Source organism: Halichoerus grypus, chromosome 10 (genome assembly GCF_964656455.1).
Source record: "Halichoerus grypus chromosome 10, mHalGry1.hap1.1, whole genome shotgun sequence".
In the NCBI taxonomy this organism is placed as follows: Eukaryota; Metazoa; Chordata; class Mammalia; order Carnivora; family Phocidae; genus Halichoerus; species Halichoerus grypus.
Genome location: NC_135721.1, coordinates 87,827,918 through 87,842,247, shown reverse-complemented (window position 1 = coordinate 87,842,247; position 14,330 = coordinate 87,827,918). Strand labels below are relative to the sequence as shown.

The window sequence follows — 14,330 nt, the reverse complement described above, 5'->3', positions numbered from 1 at the left end:
CCCCGCCGAGTAGGGGCTCAAATCACCGCTCCTGGCTCCGGGGACTATTTATGTGCATCTGTCTCGGTTCGGCGTTTGCTGCGGGAGCCTTGGTGAAAGCCTCCGTGTTTGCTCGCGCGCGCGCCGCTCCAGCTTCTCCTTTTCTTGGATTCTCGCCTGTCTCCTCCCACAGAGGAAAAAAAAAAAAGGTCACGTATGTTTGGAAAAATATGTAGGTCAGTGGAACATTTCCTGCACTGGTGCAAAAGGAGTGGAGGGCAGCGGGGGAGGGGAGGGAGAAGCAGAGCGGAGCTCCGAGGGCGCGCTCCTGGCCATAGCCCCCCACCCCACGTGCTTCTGCCTGGGGCTGGGGGGTCAATTAGCCGGTTCCTTTCCATCCTTGACCCATTTTCCGGACCGGCTATGTTCGCCTTGGAAGCAACACCGTTTATTCCTCCCCAGCAGGCGCTGCGGTCCTCCCCGGAACAGCGCTCGCCAGCTTTCTCCCCCAACCCCAGTGTCCCAACTGCCCCCTCCCTCCCCGCCCCGCCGCCACCGCTCATTGAGAAATCGCAGTGGTCCGAGCGCAGAGACGCGCCCTGTGTCCGGCCTCTGTCTCCGCGCGCAGACCTGCCCCGCTAGGACGGCGTGGAGGGGACGACAGTCGTGTGCTCGTCCCCCTCTCGCCCCATCGCACGGGACAGCGGGGTGGCAGCGGGCACGGTGAGGGTGTCTGCACTAGGCAGGGGAGGAAGATTCCCTGCCACCCCTGGCGACAACTTTAACGGGACTTCGGCTGGGAGCCCCGCGTCCGCCTACCTCCCCTCTCGGCCCGTTCACCTCTAAGCACACACACCCCCCACCCCCAGCCCGCGTCCAGTCCTGACCCCGCGCCCCAGCCCGGACTTCGCCGCGCGTCCCTGGCAGCCCAGCAGAGGCGGCGACGGCCTCGGGCGCGCGGATGTCTGCGCCGCCCAGAGGAGCTGGGGGTCCGGGGGGGGTCGCAGGATGCGAGTCCTAGGCTGGGTCGGGGCCAAGGCCCGGCGTGCGACCAGAAAAGACCCGGCAGCGGGAGTGGAGGGGAGGAGGAGGAGGAGAGGGAGGAGGAGGAGGAGGAGGAGGAGGGAGGAGGGAGGAGGGAGGAGGGAGGAGGGAGGGGGAGGAGGAAGAGGCGGCGGCGGCTCTCCCCACCCGCTCTGCGTGCGGAAGAGTTTGCCGCGCGAGCAGCCGGCCTCCCGCAGGAGCCGAGGGACCCGCGCGGCGGCGGCCGGGAAGCAGCGGCCGCGTAGCTCGGAGACCCGCAGCCGCGGTGGCGGCGGCGGCGGCGGCGGCGGCGGCAGCGAGAGCAGCGCCTCCCGCCGCCGCCCGGGAGGAGCTCGCCGCGCCCGCTCGCCGCCTCGGCTCCCAGCGGCGGCGGCGGCGGCGGCGGGAGGCGCGTCTTCCCGGCCCAGTCCGCGTCCGGCCCCGCGGGGTCGCCCCGGCCAGCTCCGAGGTAAGGGGCCGCGCCCGGGGATGCGGGGGGCCCGGGGTGGGAGTCCGTCGCGCGGAGTCGCGGGACTCGGTCACCTGCTAGCCGGCGCCGTGGACGCGCGGGGCCGAAGGGGCGCTCAGGCACGGGGCTGCGCGGTGCGGGGGTCAGGGGCGCAGGATGGTGGGGCCCCACCCCCACCCCCACCGCGGGTCCCGCCGCCCGGGACAGCGCGTCTTGTAGGACTGCAGCGGCGGCGGGGTTGGTGTGCTCCATGGGCGTCTCGCCATAGGAAGTGGGGGACGAGGCACCCCGAACCTCAGGATTTGGGGGAGCTCAGAGGGTACCGTCGGGGTGGCTAGAGGCCGTGCCCAGGTAGCAGCCTGGAGGGTTGCCCTGTAGCCTCTCTGAGCCCCATCTCTCGCCTTCGCGAAGAGTGGGGAGCCCTGGGGAGTGCGGCGTGCGCGCCCCGGGCCCGCGATCTCTCGGGTCCCTAGGTCGGATTTGGTTCCGGGCCCGACTGGGTACGCAGTCTGCCCCCTGCACGTTTAGAGAACGCGGAGCCTGGGTCTTCGCTTCGCCTGGCCACCGCTCCCCAGGTTGGATGCCAGCGTGTTGTTTTGATAGAAGGTGTGCCCCCTCCCCGGGCGGAGGAGGGAGGCGCACCTTTGACCTTTCTATAGAGTTGCGCAGGGTCGTTAACCCGGGGGGTAGGGACAGGTGCCAAGGGGCTAAATTAAAAACTAACCCCGCTCCTCTGCCTGCCACTCCTTAACTGCTCAAGGTAAGAAAGTTTGTTTTCAGCCCTGTGATTCATAAATAATTAGTAACCAGTTTTGTAGATTAAGCAAGATGGAAACCTTAAAAATACGCACTTACAGAAAGTCTAAAAACTACCATGGTTGTATCCGGGAAGCTTTAGTTCAGAAAGTTAAAAGCCCCGGGATTCAACAGGTGTTCAGAAGGGGTCCGAGAGGGGAAAACCCTACCTGTTTGTCTTTAATACCTGCTGCTTTATTATCGTGCCCCAAATTCATTAAGTTGGTTGGCCTGTTTCTTTACAGGTAAAATATTGAGTAGTTATTAATTAGCAGAGATGAACTGGTCATTTGTGATCGTTTAGAACCCAGACCTTTTCCTTAATAGGAGGGTTTTCCCTGTTTGGACTTTCCAGATAATTAGCTCGAAAGCAGTTCCTGGCAAGGTGTAGCTCTGTCCACACCTCTGTCTATCTAACACTAATTTAGTACCTGACCAGTGAATTGACCAACTAATTATGGCTTGCATTAAAGCAGAGCTGCCCTTCTTGGGTGGGAAGTGACAGTTCAAAATTCAAGGGCAAATACTAGGTCTTTCTGCCACAACGATTTCCTTAAAGGGAAAGTTTGGCAAAAATAACCCCAAAATGGGGGTGCCTGGGTGGCTCAGTCGCCAGGCATCTGCCTGCAGCTCAGGTCATGATCTCAGGGTCCTGGGATGGAGCCAATCTTGGGCTCCCAGCTCAGCGGGGAGTCTGCTTCTCCCTCTCCCTCCCCCCCCGCTCATTCTCTCTCCCTCTCTCTCTTTCTCTCTCTCAAATAAATAAAACCTTAAAAAAAAAACCCAAAATGTATTTTAAAATAACCCCCGAATAAATATCATGTTTAAAGGCGTTATTCTGACTAGGACCACTGTTTTTGCAAAAGCAAAAAAATAATAAAATTTTAAAATCTGTGTTTCATTACACAGCTAAACCAGGACCCATAGAAGTATTGGCATTTCTCAGCAGTCTTCTTAAACATTTAGAAATAAAGTGTGCAACATAAAGACATTCAATACTTGTCTTCCATCTCCCAGAGAGATGGGGAGTGTGGCTTAAAAGAATTGTAAATGTGCTGCTTTTAGCCATTTTTGTCTGGGAAATCAATGCCTCTATTTATTTGCTGATCTGTCCCACTGTGTGCGACCATAGAATTGGTTTTATTCTTACTATTCCCCAGAGTGACTCCTGTGGAGATGAGAGAAGGGACTTATTCTGGAGGAAATATGTTATTAATAAAACGTTACCCCCTAAAGAGTTAAACGTGCCAAGAAAAGAACCAAGTGAGGCTTTACTAATTAGTGTGATGAAAAAAAATTCCCTGATTACGATGAGAGTGTTCAGATGGTGACTAAAGAATTCATCTTTATGTAGAAAATAACGATTGTTTTTAAGCACGTTTGGTTGTTTTAAGAGTTTGGGTCCTTTTTACTGTTTCTGGCTGTTTAATAATGAAAATGATAAAAATAATGAAAATGGTAAAAATAATGAAAATAGTAAAAAAAGAAAAAGACCCACATTATGTGATGTCTGTCATTATTAAGTTGAATTAATCTTATTTTTTGAACCACCTTTCTTAACTCTTGGTAATCTTTATAACTGGCTCTTCATCCTGCCACTTGATTTCAGGTTACAAATTGAAAATTAGTGATTTGTTCAGATTAAAATAATACTGCATGCACATAGCTTTTATATGATCATCTGTATCTGTTAATTTTTTTCAAGTCTTGTTTTGAACCTTAAGAACCCAGAGGGCTAAGTCCTTTTTCCTAATTTTTCAAACAAGTATGTATCTTGTTCTTCACGTGAAAAAGTCAGTTTTTTCATTGTGATCAGGACACTGATTGTCCCATGCTGATCCCATGTAAGCGGTGACATCTCTTTCCCAAGAGAGGTCAAATTACAAGGTGTTGAAAATAGCTCAGTGACTCAGTATACTTGGCTGCTTCACACCAGCAGTTTAATTGGCTGCATCATAGAAGCATCTAATTGAGTTTCACATTTAAATAGTGGAAATGATACTTGATGCATTATTTGCTTACACAAATGTTAATTAGCATGTTCCTGATCTTCATTCTATTTGTAGCAAAGATGGGAGGTCAGGGCCTGCCACATTCATATTCCCCACCGCATCTCATCCCTATGAGGCCCTGTTCATAATAGATGCTCAGTAAAGAGGTGTAGGCAATGAGCTGAATTGTTGATGGGAGTTATCTAAAGGTTAGAAATTTGTGAATGCTAACGGAGTACTTAACTATGAGTAACTCAAGTTTAAATCTGATGATGATTAATAGTACCTTAGAGAACTAAATAAGCACCTATTAAATGTGAACATTTGTTAAAAAGAATTTCTAAATGCAGTCATTAGCTAAGACACTACTGTTGCTCACTGAATTCTTTGACATTGGGGACCAGTGGGCATTGCAAGCGAAGTGTCGTCTCTGAGGTAGAGTTCCCTCAACGATCACCTGAACTTCTGTGGGTCATAAAACAATGTGTGGTTTCCATCTGATGATGCAGAATAGAAAGGAGAGAGCTTAGCTTCTACACTGGTGTGAGAAAAACAATGTATTAAACAAGGTGGAAGGTGCCAAACATCATGTCTCAAACTTTACAGTGCATGTGATTTCCTGGGGATCTTGTTAAATGTACATGCTGACTCAGCACATCCGGGTTGGGAGCCGAGATTCCGCATTTCTCCCAAGCTGCCAAGTCCTCCTGATGCTGTGAAACACCAGCAAAGTTCTGGAATACACTTAATTCAATTCAGCCTATGTTTACTGAGCACTTACTACATGGTAGGCCCAAGTGATAGAAAAATAAAGAATATGGGTCCTCTCTGCCCCCAAGGAGCTGACCAGGAAGAGAGAGAGAGATTCTTTCTAGACTGAAAATGAGGTCCTGGACCAGAGAAGGGCCCAGGAAAGGAGATTTTCTGGTAGGGCTTCCACATTGCTGACCTTGACCTCTAGCAAGTCTTCTTTGAATGGAAAACTTTGTGATCTGGCAGAAAATAAAATGCAGGTCTTGAAGTCAGACAGACCTGGGGTAGCTATTGGTACTCTGCTCAGCTACTGTGTGACTTGGAGCAACTTTTTTTAACCTCTTTGAGCCTCAGTGTCCTGGTCAGAAAAATAGTGGGAATAATGCTTCCCTGGTCAAGTTGGTAGGATTACCAGTAAAGGACCAGTGTTAGGTATAACAAAAGTGATTGTTTTTATTCTTGTCGATGGGAAAGGGGGGGCTGTAGGCAAGAGGAAGAAGAGGTTCCTAAAATATTTTCCCATGTAGCTCACCAGTTAGAGGTTTGATGTGGTTAACCAACACCCCAAGGTGAGCAGTAGAGAACCAGGCGAGGGCTGGAGGGCGGGCAGCTGTGGAGGTTCATCAGATGCAAAACAATTTTTCGGAGCATGCACATCTCCACTCTTCTCCTGCAGGGCCCTGGCTTCTGGTCAGCCGTGGTGATACCCTTCTAGCAATATATTTACCTGAGGCTGTTCATGGTGCTTAGTCGGTAGGTCCCATTGATCAAGACAACTGGTGGGGGTGCCTTGGTGGCTCAGTCGTTTGGGCGTCTGTCTTCAGCTCAGGTCATGATCTCAGGGTCCTGGGATCAAGCCCCATGTTGGGCTCCCTGCTCAGCTGGGGGCCTGCTTCTCCCTCTTCCTCTGTCCTCTGCCCCACCTCCCACTTGTGCTCGTTCTCTCTCTCTATCTCAAATAAATAAATAAAATCTTAAAAAAAAAAAAAGACCAGCTGGTGTTCATGCAGTCAGTCACTCCTTCAAAATATGGTTCAGAGGGAAGGGCCAGTACCTTTCCTCTTTGAGGGGCACTGGTGCCTTCCCTGGTAAGGCACTTTTATGAAGGATTAAGCCATCAGCGAATCCTTTTCAGTTTGGATGAGTTACCTGAAATTAGTGCAGGGTGTGTCAGAATTCATCAGGCAGACGTTTTATACTTTTTGCTCTGAGCTGATTGTTTCCTCTTGACATCTGGGAAAGATGGATATTCTAAGGCAGTGGTCTCTATCACTGTGATCTTAGGGGGGGTAATCCGGGAATCTGGATGACCCTCAAAATACTTCAACATTGCTCTCTATTTTATACAAATACATACATACATACATACGTATATATTAGATTTGTATATATTAAATACATAGATATAGATACGATAGAGTTCCATTTATTATTTGCAAATGAGATTTTGCTGCTACCATTCCCGCTCCATGTCTCCCTGCCTAAAATAAACCTTGCAAACCAAGTTGTGAGAGAATGCCAATGGTCATTTGATGTGTGGGGGAAGGAAAAGTAGAAGAAAGATTGGAGCCAAGGCAGTCCTTGGGAGGTGGAGGGGTAACAAGGGAGAGAAAGGAGGGCAACAAGCATGAGAGCACCCAGAATGGAGGTCAGGGCAGTGGCAGGGCCAGAGGGTGAGAGGTGGGAGCCAGGGACCCACCTTTGTGGACTGCTGCCTTGCAGAAGGCCAGGAGGATTTTTTTCCTGGGTCTTTGAGAGTCATCCGGACTTCCAGTAGACCCAAGCCCACCTAAAGAAAGGCAAATGATAGAGCTGAGCAGCCTCATTCTTCCCCTCTTCTGAACCAAAAAATGGCACTGCACAATTTCACAAAGGATATTTGGGCCCCTTGAAAGTCAAACTACAGAGAACAGGAGAACATTTTTTAAATTATTATTTTTTAGTTATAAAAGTATATGTAACTTTCAGAAAACATAGAAAAAAGTGAAGATCGCAAAGATCACTTGCAATCTCAAGGTGTATTTCCTTTCGGGCTTTTCTCTATGCATTAAATGTTTTTGTAATGTTAGACTTTTCAAAAAATATAATCTCAGGGTGCCTGGCTGGCTCAGTTAAGTATCTGCCTTTGGCTCAGGTCATGATCTCAGGATCCGGGGATCCCCTTGAGCCCCAAGTTGGCTCAGAGTTAGCTCAGCAGGGAGTCTGCTTCTCCCTCTCCCTCTGCCCCTCTCCCCCCTCTCAAATAAATAAATTAATTAAATATTTAAAAAAATATGTGTATAATCTCGTAAAAGTTTCACATAATCTAGACATCTCTAGTAAAAAGCTCCCCTTCACAGTCTGTGCCCTACAAGAGTCGTTCCTCTTTTTGTGCCTGGCAGAAACCTGGTTTTGCTCTAGTGTCTACCATGCTCCCGTGTGTCTCAGGGGTAAATCCTGATTGGCCAAAGCTACCCTGGGTGGGCCTGCTGTCCTTGCCAGTGATTGGCTCAGTGTGAGCATGTGGACTTCGTCCTGACCAATAAAGCATGAGGGTGGGTCCCTGGGAAGCTTCCTTGGCCGTTCAAGTGAGGCAAGAGGCGGAAGCAACCATTTTCTTCTTCTGGCCACGCAATGCGTGTAAGTGGGGCCGCCGTCAGCCACGAGAGCAGGCTGGGGAATGCAAAGGTGAAGAATTGGCCTCCATAGTGCCTTTGACCTTCTGAATTAGCCAGCAAGGAGTCTCTGCTTTGGGCTGTTTGGGAGATCCTGAAACCTTCCTGACCACTTAAAGCAGGTCAAGTTAGGTTGTTAGCTGTACCCAAAAGCATCCTAACAAACACACCCCGTACAGAGCTCTCCACGCTTCTCAGGAGATGAACCATCGGGGTGTAGTCTGCTAGTTATTTCCCCATGCATTTACATATATACCCATATATGTATGTTTTCTTTTTAAACTAACGACTTATTCCATGCATTTTATGTAGCGACTTTTTTGGGGGGTCATTTCTTATAGCTATTTCATTCTTTTTAAAGGCTACATTAGTCATACTCAGAAGTATAATTTATTTAACCCATTGTTAAACATTTATTGTGCTGTTTCCACTTCCTTGCTCTTATAGGCCATGTTGTCTTAACTTCCCCTTGTCTGTATATCTTCAAGTACAGTCCAGATTTTTCTAATTCAGGGATTACTAGGAGGGGATTCCTGAGTAAAGGGGCACATCTATTGGATGGATAGATGCTACCAAATGGATGACCAATCGCTGTGCCCATGCCCTTCCCACCCACCCACCCATGTCTGAACCAGCACCACCCATTACCAGTCTCTTGAATCTCTTTTATGCATTTTCACATGCCTGACATCATACCATTTATAGTTTTCCATTCTGGTTGGTCGCCTTAATCTGAACATAGGCATTTCCCCATGTCATTAAACATTCCATGTAAACATAATTTTAATGGCTGCATGATAGTTCATGATGATCATTTTTGGAGCGTTCCGGTGGTTTGTGAGGACACAAGAGAGAATATTTGATATTTGAAAAAGTAAGTAGACATCATCAACCTTGCAATCATCTGGAAAGAGTCCTAAAAATGGTATTAGGAAACATACCCTTCTATGATCTCTTTCCAAGAAAACTCTGAGGACATGGCCTTCTAAATCCTTCTCATCCAGTCAGACAGCAGGCTGCCCCAAGCGTTTCTAAGAAGTTTTACTCTTTCTGGGATCTGTAGGGTTTACACCCTGACAGATATTCATTCTCTGAATATACAGGAGTCACTTAAACAAATACTTTGTGAGGGGTGCTTGGGTGGCACAGTCGGTTAAGCATCCAGCTCTTGGTTTGAGCTCAGGTCGTGATCTCAGGGTCATGAGATTGAGGCCTGCATCCGGCTCCGCGCTCAGTGCAGAGTCTTCTTGAGAGTCTCTCTCCCTCTGCCCCTCCTGCTCATGCTCTCTCTCTCTCAAATAAATAAATAAGTCTTTAGGGGCACCTGGGTGGCTCAGTCAGTTAAGTGACTGCCTTTGGCTCAGATCATGGTCCCGGGGTCCTGCTCAGCGGGGAGACTGCTTCTCACTCTCCTCCCCGCTCATGTTCTCTGTCGCTATCTCTGTCTCCCTCTCTCTCAAATAAATAAAATCTTTTAATAAATAATTAATTATTTAATAAATAAATAATAATTTTAATAAATAAATAAGTAAATCTCTAAAAAACACTTTGTGCATTGCCTGACACGTAGCTGAAATGTGAGTTTGTTGTAGTCTTTGAAATCTGCCAATTCTGCCAAAGAAGACAGGAAAGCAAATGGGATAGATGGAGCTCATAAAAGATTTTCATCACATTTTTTTTTTCTCCTTAATTCAGAGAAGAAGATCTAATGTTCCCAGGAATGGGATAATTCTATTTCCAGTCTGGGGTCTGATCATTGGTCCTCTTTGTGGGCCTACAGTCCCCTTGGGCTAGTTTCACTAAGAGCCCATTGTAGTGAGATTCGGATTTGTTGTTAGTGCTTGGAAAAGTCCAGTATTTTTTTTCAATTTCAGAACTACCTTCCATTTTCCATTGTTCTGTTTTGCAAGGCTAAGGCCTCTTTAGAAATAGGCAGCGCGACAGGTGTAAACATTGCAGTGCGTGTGCTCAGCCTGCCTACTGACACAGTGGGGGCGGGAGGGAGCTGGAGAAGCGGTTCCGAGGAGGTGGCTGGGGGACAGGGAAGAGCCCATCCAGATTGCCTGTTTGCCACATCCACACCTTCCCCTGTGACGTCTGTGAAAGACACAGCCTGCAGTGCAGTCCCTGCGTAAGATGCCTGCTCTTCTGAAGACCACGACCCAGTGAAACGGAGGAAAACTTTAAAACCCCAGGTTTGGGGTGTGTGTGTGGTTGGGGTGGGTGCAGGCCTGTCATGTGGGATGTTACCAAGAACGATCACCTTGCAGCTCCGGGCTATCAGTTCATCTCAAGACCCAAAACAGACATCATTGCTGAGCTCGCCAAGGCTTCCATGGTCAAGGGGGATTTTATTTGTATTGCTTCTCCTCCCCTCTGCTTCACAGCGATTGTCGGAGAGAGAGATGCAGGCGCAAAAGATTCGCATGGCGGTTTTGAAGAGGTTTTATGATCTCTCAAGTTAGAGAACTTGTTTCTATTTCTAATCATGTGTAGCCCTTGGCTGATGATCATCTCTTGGATTTCTGGCACAGGACAAACTGATTTCATTGGAGGTAAGAAAGCTGCTTGTTTCGGAGCTGCTTCCGGGACTTTGCCACAACACTTCCGCTCTTGGCCTCTGTCTCAATCCTGAGTGGTCAGGTGGCCTCCTCATTCCTCCGGGTCCTGGGATCATGGGAGCACTTGTCACACTTGTCGTCGCAGAAGCATTTCTGGAATTGATGGCTCACTCCCACCCACCAGGTTTACCCACCAAAGGAGCTGGAGCTGGGTGTTTGCAGATGGCGGGGGGGAGAGACACAGCTCATAAAAAACCCTCTATCCTTGGACTTTCTTCTTTTTTTTTTTTTAAAGATTTTATTTATTTATTTGACAGAGAGAGACAGCGAGAGAGGGAACACAGGCAGGGGGAGTGGGAGAGGGAGAAGCAGGCTTCCCGCCAAGCAGGGAGCCCGATATGGGGCTCAATCCCGGGACCCTGGGATCATGACCTGAGCCGAAGGCAGACGCTTAACGACTGAACCACCCAGGTGCCCCTCTTCTTCACTTCCGTCTGATGAGGAAAGCCACCACTTTTGGAGATTGTGTCTGGGGGAGCACAGAACCCCTCGATTTAGAGTTATACTTGGCCTTGATGAAAACAGCCCCCTCCCCTGCATTATGTATCCCATTCTTCCCCCTTCTTTGCTGTCATTCACCACCACCCCTGCCAAGCAAGCCGACTCTTAGCTCCTGGCGCCCTGCGTCCCTCACCTGCTCTCGAGTGAGCCATGGGGTCTGGCCTGGCAGCGGCCCCAGCTGCCACTCTGTCGGTCCGGTCTTGCTGGACACAGCCACCAGAATCACTGCCCCTGTCCGTATGTGTGCGTGCCATTCTCACGGCCAGGCTGGGCTCAGGCCGGGCTGTGAGCCCCCTGCGCCCCTGGTACCTCCTGTGGGGGCCTCAGAGCAACTTGCATCTGGCTCCCCACTGGGGACAGCTCCTCCGTGATCCTGGCCCCTGAGTTCTCTAGAAACCTGCTCCAGACACTCGCCTGGGAGGTTTCCTGGCTGTTCCTGCCCTGGCACTTGTTTGCTCCTCCTCAGCCAGGGCCCGCTGCGGGGGCCACACAGCTCCGGAGGCACCATTCGTTCCCCCGTGTGCCGCCGAAGCAACCATGCTGGGCAGCCAGGGGGCTGGCTCCGGTTTGTGCCACACGCATGTGGACTCGGGCTGTCTGGGGCATGCGGAGTGATGCGGCGGGAAGAATCTGTGACCCTTCCAACTGTCCGGTGGGTTTCTTCTGTCTTTCATCTCCCAGGACTGGGCCAGTGGCAGTCTCTCCGCACACACAGGACTGTTGCAGCTAACCCGCTGCAGAGACCTGCGTTGGCCCCTTACTGGCAAAGACCCAGGAGAGAGTGGCGGTGTCTAATGAAGGAGACATCATGCTTAAATTTTTATTTATTTTAATCTTTTAAAAGATTTTATTTATGTATTTGACAGAGAGAGCTAGCACACAAGCAGGGGGAGCAGCAGAGGGAGATGGAGAAGCAGACTCCCTGCTGAGCAGGGAGCCCAATGCGGGGCTCCATCCCAGACCCTGAGATCTTGCTTAAAATTGTAAAAGAACAATTCTTTTTGTGTTCCCAGTGTCTATGAAGGTATGCCGTGTTTGCATGAGTTAGCTGTTCCGTGTGGCCAGCCCTTTAACCCATATGTACAGAATCTCCTGTTTCTGTCTTGCCATGTGTCTGAGTACGTAGCTCTATTAAGCAGCAGAGTCTCATTTCTCAGTTTGTGCTACTGGGGGTGGTATCATTAGGATGAACTTACTTGAGGCTATTTTTGTGTCTTCTAGCAGCTTGCGTTCGGCAGCTCTTGTATATATCGTTTATATGAGCTACCTATAAAAACACTCAGCCTTTTCCTCCGGCGCGGCAGCGTTGACCCATGACCTGACTTTAAAGCATAGCGTGTGAGTGGCTGTCACCGTATGGGCTGGCAGCATCTTAAGTGGTTTGATGAAGATAGCTTGTGGCCTGTAGTAGGAAGCCTTGGCACCCTGACATGGTCACCATAGCCAAGTGACCTTGGCGAGTCACAGACACACCAAAACTGAGTCCCTTCATCTATAAAAGGGAGGTATTAATACTAAACATGAAAATCAAGAGGCGAGACTGTCCATTACAGTGAAAAGTAGTGGTGCTATTTTTATCACTCGCTGCTGGGACTAGCTCATCCCTCAGACTCCCCACACACCACCATTTCCACCAATAAACACCAGCCTCAAGGTGATGTCTTTTTGAATGAAGGGCTTGCTTTTTTCCGACAAGGTACATGCTAGCAATTAAAGACACAATATATCCCAGTGTTCTCTTGAAAGCTAACGTCATGGGAAAAAGTGAAATACTCAAACTATAGAAGCCAAACACTTACAATGTCTTGGCAGATGCTTGGGGTTGCACACTTTGCTTTCAAAAGCTTTTGCCATTTATGAGAACAAAGTAGCCTGATAACCTTTTGTGTCTGAAAATTCAATCTAAATCAAATAGACTTCGTGTATTCCCATGGATTCTGAGATTTTATGGGATGTATGGGGCTTCTCACCACCGTAAGTGCGACATGTGCTATTTCTTATGACCTCTTGTTTTTTCTAAAGAGGGTTGGCCTGCAGAATTAGGGCTCAGCTCTGACCAAACTGGAAAGATCCTGTTACTTTCCTCCTATGTCACAATCCCCTAAGGAACAAGAAACACCTGACTTTCAATGGAAACAGGAGTTTACTCTTTGGATTGGACATACACATACCCTGATTCTGGTTAATAAGTCACTTTTGAGAAGGAAAGGATCTACAATGGACAGTGTCCCCCTTTTTTGTGTCCCCCTAAAATTCATATGTTGAAACCCTAATCCCAATGTGATGGTATTAAGAGGTTGAGCCTTTGGGAGGTGATTAGGTCATGAGGGTGGAGTCCTCATGGATGGGGGTAGTGTCCTGATAAGAGGCCGGATAGCTGGCTACCCCTGTCTCTGCTATGTGAGCACACTAGAGCAGGCCCCCATCTGCAACCAGGAAGAAGATCCTCACCAAAACTGACTGTGCCGGAACCCTGTTCTCCGACTTCCAGCCTCTCGAACTGTGGGAAATAAATGTGTGTTGTTTAAACCACTCGGTCTATGGTAACTTGTTACAGTAGCCAGAACAGATGAAGACAGGACCTCAGTGATCATCCAGAACAGCATGGCTCATGTTTTCCAGATGAAAATGAGAGGCTCCGAAAACCAAGGGGCCTTTCCCTGCTCCCAGAACTCGCAGCTCCTGCAGCCAGGCAGGCCTGCTGACCCATTCCAGAAGGTTCAGGACTTCCCTTTTCTCTGCTGAGACTGGAGCATGTTGCCTCTGAGGCTGGAATACAGCCACGCTGCAAGAATGAGCCTCCCCCTGGCCTCAGCCAGCGCACTCAGCGCCCAGAAATCCTGGGAGGGAACACTACAGTCCAGCCGGCCAGCATCCCCCGCCACCCATTGTCTTATCTCGTTCCGTGTGCTGCACAGCTGCTCTCTGACATGAGCACAATAAGATAAGGAAGCCAGCGTCCTGGGGCAACTGGGAACAGGGAGAAACAAGCACAAGGCTGGACACAGATTGTCCACTTTCACTTCTGGAACCCACTCACTCTTGTGGGCTCTGACATCCGACTTCCTTCCAGATAAACAGAGCACAAGCACAGTACGCCCTCATGTCTGTGATGCAGAAGGAAATGCCCCCATGCATCTGAACAACTTCTAAGAGTACTTCTGGTGTATGGGGTGCAGGGTCCACAGCAGGACGCTCCCCCTGCACGTCTTTATCCCCTAGCTTTGTCACTGCCGCTCCGGGGGCATCTCAATGTCATTTTTCCCTAATAAATTAGGCAGCATGAAAGATCATTAGGTCTAGGGGTCAAGGAGGGGCTGCACTCACCTGCCATGGTCACGCACGTGAGCTCCTTTGATTCGCCAGCACTCTCTGGAGGGAGCACTACTCGATTCCCACTTTACATACAAGACACCAAGGCTCAGAGACGTTAAGTGACATGCGCGGGGACATTCAGAGCAAGAACTTGAATGCAGCCCTTTAAAGAAGGACCAAAAATAGAACAGCCCATTTTTGTTTACTTTTTCTGAAACGCCACTTCTAA

At 49.4% G+C, this 14,330-nt stretch overlaps 1 protein-coding gene across 12 annotated transcripts in view; it reads left to right on the top strand.

Annotated features, from left to right (window-relative positions):
- Positions 1-1,168: 1,168 nt before the first annotated feature.
- Positions 1,169-14,330, top strand: part of NPAS2 (neuronal PAS domain protein 2) — a 152,482-nt gene continuing 139,320 nt past the window's right edge. For 6 of the 12 annotated variants that reach the window (XM_078056794.1, XM_078056795.1, XM_078056793.1 and 3 more), the window contains exon 1: positions 5,735-5,763. In XM_078056794.1, the coding sequence (XP_077912920.1) occupies positions 5,750-5,763 (14 nt within the window). In that variant the 5' untranslated portion in view covers positions 5,735-5,749. Of the gene's footprint in view, positions 1,472-1,745; positions 2,232-5,710; positions 5,764-9,770; positions 10,220-14,330 lie in introns of those variants that run through there. The other 6 variants (XM_078056797.1, XM_078056796.1, XM_078056799.1 and 3 more) reach the window with 6 other exon arrangements.